Source organism: Hippocampus guttulatus, chromosome 13 (genome assembly GCF_054856545.1).
Source record: "Hippocampus guttulatus isolate MCC_2025c chromosome 13, RoL_Hgut_1.0, whole genome shotgun sequence".
Lineage (NCBI taxonomy): Eukaryota > Metazoa > Chordata > Actinopteri > Syngnathiformes > Syngnathidae > Hippocampus > Hippocampus guttulatus.
The window spans coordinates 10,430,046-10,438,296 of NC_141273.1; the positions used below are offsets into that span (position 1 = coordinate 10,430,046).

The window sequence follows — 8,251 nt, forward strand, 5'->3', positions numbered from 1 at the left end:
GATAAAGCGGCACAGCTGGCAATGCCAAGTCCAGCAAACAAACAACCACAGGAGTTGGCAACCGATGCTTCTGCACTTCAAATCAACCGCGCTGAATGAGCAGCACAATGACTGCAGGACAGAACCTGCGGAGCCGAGGCGACGTCCTGAAGGCTGCCATCATTCAACATGGGCATCTTTTCTCAAGAAAACAAAAGGTTGTCATGGTTTGGTTTTTCTATTTTTTTTTTGGGGGGGGGGGGTTGTATGCTGGCAAAACATTGTGAGAAAAAGCCAAGTCAAACACACAGTTGCATCTGTAAACCAAATTTTGAAATAGCAGATCCTCTTCTTGATGGGTGAAACAGATCATTTCGGGGGACCTGCGCGTTCTGCGGCATGGCAAAAACACCTTTACAAGTGTCTGAAGGCTACTGTGGTAAAGAAATCCCGAACCAAATATATTGTGCAGCTGAAGTCATTAAATAAACCATGCATGAAAAAGCAACCTTGAGAGAAATCTGTTGAATGTATTTCTCCGCCCCCTCCACCCCCCAAAAAGTTTTGATGTCTTGCACATTCCTTAAATGTGTTCACTCAGAGCTAACCGTATGTTATAGCGAACTATACGTTTTTCTACTCAATATAGTTATTGTGGTACCTTGACTTATAAGTTGAATTTGTTCTGCAACCAAGCTCGGAACTCCATTTATTCACATATCAAATCAATTCTCCCAACCTGAAAAGAAGTGAAATTTCATTCATCCATTAATCCAGTTTCATGTTTAATAGGGACGGATATATAATGAATAAAAATATTTCATTTGGGGTCCCTTAACACCAATCACAATAGAAATTTAATCACAGGCAAAACATATGAGTGTTTTAGAATACTTTGTTCTTCACTATTTGTTGAGGTTTACAACAGCAAAAAAAACGTCTCTGCATTTTGGCTTTCGATACACAAAAGCACAAGGCTTAATAAAAGAGAGTGTAAAGGAATAAGCTGGTTTTATATCATCATTATGCAGGATATACTACAGGCCCTACCCATGTGTTCATGTGCTCCTTTTTTTGTTTGTGTGCCTTAAAAGGACATGGCCTAGTAAGTGACATCCAGAGCTGGAGTCGGGCTGGCCGGTTAGTCTGCGCGTGAGCATGTTTGTCCCATTCAATAAACGGCTGAAGGCCCAGACGACTGCGGCTTTCCTTGCCACATGCAAGGGCATCGCAGTGCAGTACTTTAATTCATTCACTCCCAAAGACGTTTTTAAACGTCTTTTCAGACTTGGTCCAGAATTGGCTAGTACTGAATGAGTTAATTGATCCATATTTTTCAATTAACTCGGGTGACGACGTATCTGAAGCTTGGTTATGAGTCCGATTTGGGCTTGCAACACAAAGCAAAAACCAAAAAAAAAAAAACCCTCAAAATGGGGTAAATCAAAATACCAGCGCATATTAAATAAGGAAAATTATGAAATACATTTGACTTATTCCGAATACTTTTCAACATAATTGTGATTGAGATGCAGGGCTCAAATTAACTTTTTTTCTCTGCGGAACAGTTTTGCTAATAAATGACTTCATCTGTGGAGCAACTTTCTAATTTTCAGAGCAATTTTTTTTTTTTTTGCAGTTTAGTCCCAGGGACTTGATGCAAAGGTTTTATTGAAAAATACAAATAACAAATGATATTACTGGCATGATAAAAATTCAATATATTATATTAATTAATAAACCTGATAGGCCACACCTCCCAGCTGACATACGTTATAACGTACACCAAGTCATTTCTGGTTCCAGTCCTGTTACAGTGTGTGATTTTTTTTTTGCAGCTCGCAAATCCAAATTTGGATTTTATGCCTCATTTAAACAAAGCATATCCACTTATTTCGAGCCTTGAGATGAGATAATGATGATTCTTTCTTTGTTGATGTAATCATTTACAGATTTGACAGATTTCTTAAATGCTCCAACAAAACTAAACCAGAGTAAATTGAAACTGTGAAACGACTCAACACAACGACTGCTTTTGTAGTTCAATGGGTTTCCAATCCAACAATGTCGGGAATCCTCAAAACTTGGAGAAGGAGAAGTGGTGGGCAAGAGAAGGCCCTGCCACAGCAAGAGAAAGAAGAAAAAAAAAACAAATGGGGTTTTGGGCCAGTGGAGGAGGCACAGCAAGAGGGGTTGAGCAAGACAAACATTTCCCGCTGTGGAGCTGCAGAGTTATTGTCAAGTCCCATGTACGGGTCGACCCCTGCTCCCACATCCAGGTTCGCCTCCATCCACTCGGACCGCTCTCCCGTTGGCCTGACGCACGGTCAAGTCCGCTGTCATCTGACGCCAAACCAAGCGGCTGCCAAAGAACACACTTCGTGCGCACACTACATCTGGTAGCTCATGGAAGTCGAAGCGGGGAAGCGCGTGAACACGGTTAGCGTCTGAATTGTGATTGTCTGACATGTGATTGCGTGGGGTTAACTGGAGGTTTTCAGATTCACAACGGGAGGTGCGTGTGTGGTCCGAAAGCATCCCAAAACCCAAACAAACTAATGAGCTGTGGATCCAGCCTCCGGACTCCCCAAAATACAAATTTGGAAGCATTAGCATACAGCTGACAGAGATAAACGTGGAGAGTGGACAATGCCTTGTCGAAACTCCACATGAATGCTAATTGGAGTGGTCATTTAAATCAGTCAATGAGGGAGTGTTGCTAACAGGGATTATATGACCCCTCTTAAGTAAACACCAAGTGACCTCCATTACGACTACTTATCACAGCTACAGCCCTTTCCTTCCCCCCCCCCCGCCCCCCCCCGTGAGGGGTGAAGTCTAACACATTCCTCCCCCTGCCAACTGCCGGGGTCGGTAGGGTGCGCGGATTGTTTTCGTGGTGAAGCGGAGGGAAAACACGTGTATTATTCCCACCTCCGGGTGATGTCGGGTGGGCTTGAAAAATCGCCCCGGGCGTCTCTTTTTCAAAGGGTAATTTCTTAATAAGACAAAAAAAAAAAAAACCAGCAGACGTCCAATGCTGAGTTCTCACGCACACCTCAACCGCGGCGCCTCAGGAGCTCTGAGCAATCGGCGCGGTCTACTACGAGTGTTTAAAATTAATCTGCCCCGTTCCAACCTGGGGGGCGGGGGGACGGCCACATCATAATCCAGCCATTGTTTGTCGCAAATGGGCCTCGGCTCAGTAAATAGGAGCTAAGATGATCCGAGAAAGATTGAAGGCGTTGGGGTGAGTAAAGGTCAGTCCATGCCTTGTTTGAACAACAGCACATTAAGTTAACTTACTTCCTCCAGCTTTACGGCGGTAATAAAGGGGAGGAAATGCAGTGACTCGCAGGCAGGACTGACTGTCTGCTTTGTGCGATGATCTCTCAGTCCTACAGATGGAGCTCAACCAGAAAATGAACGATGTTGACCTTCCTGAATCCTCAAATGGAATATTTAAAAATAATACACAAGGCAAGGTATTCTTTCTGTCCCCCAACCCCTCCGGAGAGTCTCTACCTTGGCCCTTGCTGGTCAGGAGATATTCCGAAACGACAAGGACTTTGGGGCATTGAGTTACTTTTGAATCTCACTTCATTATGCGCAAAAGGAAATGGAAAACTCTGCGGATGCTGCCAAATGGCCTCGTGATTTTAACGGCCACTGGCACACCGTGCATCACAATACCTCCTTGTTATGAGAGCGTGATGTAACGGTGCTGTAAAATGTATATTTTTCCGTCAGGGTTGCAGAGTGTGCGCTAAGTTTGTCCAGATGGCTAAGAAGGTAGAACAAACGTGAGCGTGCGTGTGTGCGCGCACGGTTGTGATGCAGCAATTGTTTGTTGATCACTGAAATGCAAGGAAACGATGCGTTGTGTTGTTTGCCAGAGGAGACACCTGGTTTTCCTTTTATTCTCATTTGTACAGAGCACCGCGGCTACTTTTTCCAGCTCGCTTGGCTTCAGAGCGACCCGTCGTCCCAATTCAAAATAGCATCGTGGGCAATGAGAGATAAACATTTTTGGGAGAGGAGATTGAAGGGACAAAAGAAAATGACTGCTGGAGCAAAGTGGAGACGCAATACTTCAACTGTTTATTTTCAACGGTTTAGAAAAAGATCACTCAGAATGTTCTGGACTCCTGTTTCTATGACGGTACTAAGAACTAAATCATGCTAACAACATTGCTGATGAGCACAGTGGTATTTGCTCGACCAGCGATTCCCCACCCACGTGCAGCGGGACATGAATTTATACTGAGAGATGGTCATGATCCAATTGAACTCGATTGGTTGAAAAATGATTCTTTGTTCAGCGATTAAATACGCTTCTAGAAGACAGCAGAAGGAACAATTAAGGTGCGATGTATCCCCCATCTACCAATCATTCGTAAAATATTCTGTATGCACTACTTCCAAAAAAATTAGGGGCATTGGGCTTTCAGATGAAATGACAGGATGAATCTAAAATTCACTCTAAGCTTAAAAGTTTATATTTACTGGACCTCTTGTCAACTTTTCAATGGACGTGTGTCCAACTGTTCATGGTTTTAGCACTTTTTGCAAAAACAGGTGTCACCAAAACAATGGTTTTCCAGGTTCAAATGGAGTTGGAATTGAAACAGCCCTCGTAATCATCATCATCATCATCATTTTCGGTGAATATTGTGAATATTGCGTATATACAGGCCAACTATACCTTTTGTGACATGTGATGGGTTTGGTGGTGCGCCGGGAGATTTTTCGAATGTAAAATGTGCCGACTAAGAAAGACTGCTCTCGGTGGTAAACTCGTTGAGACGGAATTAGCGGCGCCACTTTCTGCTTGTGGCCGAGCAACAGACTCCAGTTTGCCTCAACGGCTTCAAGACGCCATTCGTCAATCAATTTCACACCATCAACCAAGTCAATACAATCTAATTGCCCCACGGGGATAAATAAAGTTTTCTGAATCTGAATACAATGCCCATCCATAATTTACGTCATCCTTGTAAAACATCGTTTGAGCATGCCTGGAATTCCGGCGGACCAGCTTTTGTTGATGCAAAAGCGCAAACAGCATCCATAGCTAGTAGAGCTGCGTTAAAACCAAGCAGGCAGCGGAAAACGGGGCCCAAAAAGTTCCAGTGGTCTCCGATCCTGTCACCACATTAGAGACTGCGCTGGGACATATCACTGGGCACCTCCTCTGACTGCTGGGGGTGGATGGGGCACCAGAGAGGAGGAAGTGCGAGGGGGGCCAATTCTCTCTTGGCCAGGCGCAAAGTCTTTCCGATGTAGAGGGAGGGGATTGGGGAGAGGGAGTGGGGTGGGTTCCATATGTTTGTGTGCCACAAGGACAGGGGGTGCGCGGGGATCAGATGTCACCTGATGACTGACAGCAACAGGCTTAAAATGTTTTCGCTCAAACTTACTGCCTCCTCCTTGGCTGCATTGTTGAGCTAACAGCGGGAAAGCGACACGTCCGACGCGGTTTGGCTGTTACCGTGCAAAAGTCAAAAGAGGTGGAGGGTGAAGGGGGTTGAGAGGGACCCCCGGCCTTCATGATTTAATTTACATTTGTCACAAATGTCATCATGCATTGTTAAATTTTACAGGGGCCGTTTTACAGTCTCTGTGGGCTTCGCCTCGCTGCAAAAGCGGGTTTGAGTCGGAGCCGCAGACTGTATTTCACATGCTGTCAGAGCGGTGCTGTTGTAGTTGGACTGTAACACGCAGCTCAGTGTGTCAGAACCGCAGGAACTTGTATTTACTTTGCTTCCACATGATCATTCAGGATCATCCAGGAGTGTCTGCCAACTCCCTATCAGTCGGCACATCTGCACGAGGAGCTTTGACAGAAAAATGATGAGGACCGGGATTTATTGTACGTCTCCCATCTGTTCGTCTGTAAACACACAAAATGGCCTCTAATCGTATTTAGCCTTCACGACTTGTTTACTTTTGGTTTAGTCGTGCCGTGAAGGCACCGCTGCCTCGCTGTGAATGAGGTATTGTCAGATGTAGTCCGCCCACCTCTAACCTTCTAAACCAAAGCGACTCCCTTTCCTGCATATCTGCCACATGCAGGTATTGTACCTATCAGACTGGAGTTTGTTTTGCTAGCGTCTGGTTGTCCTCAAATGGACTTGATATGTCTGGATCTCAAATCTCACTCATCCCTGCATCTTTTTTTTTGCATCGGCCTTTTCTGGTGGCCCTCGGGTTGCATCAGACATGCTTGAGCGGGCCAGTGATGCTGGGTGAAATCACAGAAATGGCATCCGCTTGTTATTGGGGGATCCGTTGACAAGCGCGCAGCGTGTTCTCTTAAAAGCAATGTACTGACCCTGGCACGGGAAACTGTGAATTGTGGTCAGTTCCTCGGCCGGCCAGCCGCAGGAGAGCTGCGTTCTCTACACAGACTTGTGTTCTTTCACTCTGGGAAGCTGATGGATGATGTTTGTTTGGTTTAGCTCTGGAGAATGTGCGCACACACACGCACACATTTGAGTAGAAGCAAGTTTGCCCTTCTCTCATTCCCCAGCCCATGTTGATTTTGGGCTCCTTTTAGTTTTTTTGAACTTACTTTACCGTCTCTTACTACTCTGTGTGAAAACATTAACTGAGACTCCCCCCCCCCCCCCCCCCCGCGCTTGAGTTATAATGAGCCATGAACACAAAAGTTCCAGTCCCACAATAAACAAAAGACAGTTCACGTTCTTCTCACCTCGCGCACAGTGGACCAGTAAGACAGCCTCCAAGAAGAACAGCACAATCTTCAGTGCCGCCATAGCATCCAAATACAACTTCATGCGCTCTCAAACTGAAACACACATGGACACAATGTGACATTGTAAATGGAAAATATTACTAGGAGTGCAAAAAGATGCTCTACTCATGATTCCCAACTTCTGTGTCACGGTACATTAGAGTGTTATGAGAGATCACCGACTGTGCCGCGGGAAGTTCTCCAGTACAATTTAATGGCCCGAAAATTATTTTTTATTGACTACAAATCATGTAGTGGTGATAATCTATCCATGCCAGTGATGTATCATGATGTATACTTTTCCATGAGATGACAGAAGTGATATGCCCTTTTGTGACTTTTATGGGGAGGCCATAAAATACATAACGTGCTTTTCAGCTCGGTAAAGACAGGGAAACACTGATTTACTGTGATGTATGTTTTGGGGGAAATTAGTCCCATTTTTCCTGTAGAAAATGGTCATAAAAGACTGCATTCATCAAATGAATCATCATCTTCAATCTTACAGCATCTTTTCAGACTTTTCCCTCCTGAATTTAAGTGCAGGAATCTATCAGTGTTAGTGTTAGTCTTCCCGTATATAAACGTGGTTAAATACTTTCCACAATGAATTTCCAGTGATACTACAGTTACATCTTCGCAAAGTAATGTGAGGTTTTCACTCATGCAGTCCCGATTTCAGTTAAACTGCAACCATTACCCCAGAGTTAACCTGGTAGAAAGATATAAGTAATTATTTTTAAAAATGTCGATGACAAACCTGTTTGAATCACGTCAAGCTCGAACCAGCCTCCTGACAGTTTCAGCGAAAGTCCGCGATGAGTCCATGAATCAAAAGTGCCACTTCTCGTACTTTTTTAACACTCACGTAACACACTCAGCCTTTTCGTTGACATTCAAAGAACTTCGCAGAAGAACTCAGAACGAAACAAGTCCCGCCAACCCCTCGCCCCCACCCCCAAAAGGGCACCGTGCGCCAATATGTAGAGCGACCCCAGCGTGCTTCTTTCGTGCCTCTCTGCCCCTGACCAACAAGTGACTAGTGACTCGTGCCGTGCGCGAGCTCGCCGAACGTGTGCGCGCGCGCGCGGAGGCTTCTGACCAATCAGTGGCCACGTATGCGTTAACCCGTTAATTCCCACGACCCTCGCCGGTAAAACCGCACAGATGCAGTCAAGTAAGCCCCCGTTTCTCGCGGGGTATCCAGTTGGAAAGCGCTTTTAATATTTATTTACTTGCTTTTACTTATATTGAGCAGTTCCAATCGTTGATTAGTGTTTATTTTATAGTTTATATTTAAATTGTGGCGGCCCGGTAGTCCAGTGGTTAGCACGTGGGCTTCACAGTGCGGAGGTACCGGGTTCGATTCCAGCTCCGGCCTCCCTGTGTGGAGTTTGCATGTTCTCCCCGGGCCTGCGTGGGTTTTCTCCGGGTGCTCCGGTTTCCTCCCACATTCCAAAAGCATGCATGGCAGGCTGATTGGATGCTCTGAATTGTCCCTAGGTGTGAGTGTGG

At 45.2% G+C, this 8,251-nt stretch overlaps 1 protein-coding gene across 1 annotated transcript in view; it reads right to left on the minus strand.

The window, feature by feature from the left end:
* LOC147196286 (fibroblast growth factor receptor-like 1) overlaps nucleotides 1-7,684 on the minus strand; it is a 31,469-nt gene extending 23,785 nt beyond the window's left edge. Inside the window, exons 1-2 of the mRNA XM_086128170.1 lie at nucleotides 7,497-7,684; nucleotides 6,695-6,790 (exon numbers count right to left, since the gene is read on the minus strand). Coding sequence (XP_085984296.1) covers nucleotides 6,695-6,779 — 85 coding nt within the window. The 5' untranslated portion in view covers nucleotides 6,780-6,790; nucleotides 7,497-7,684. The remainder of the gene's footprint in view (nucleotides 1-6,694; nucleotides 6,791-7,496) is intronic.
* Between the last annotated feature and the right edge of the window lie 567 nt (nucleotides 7,685-8,251).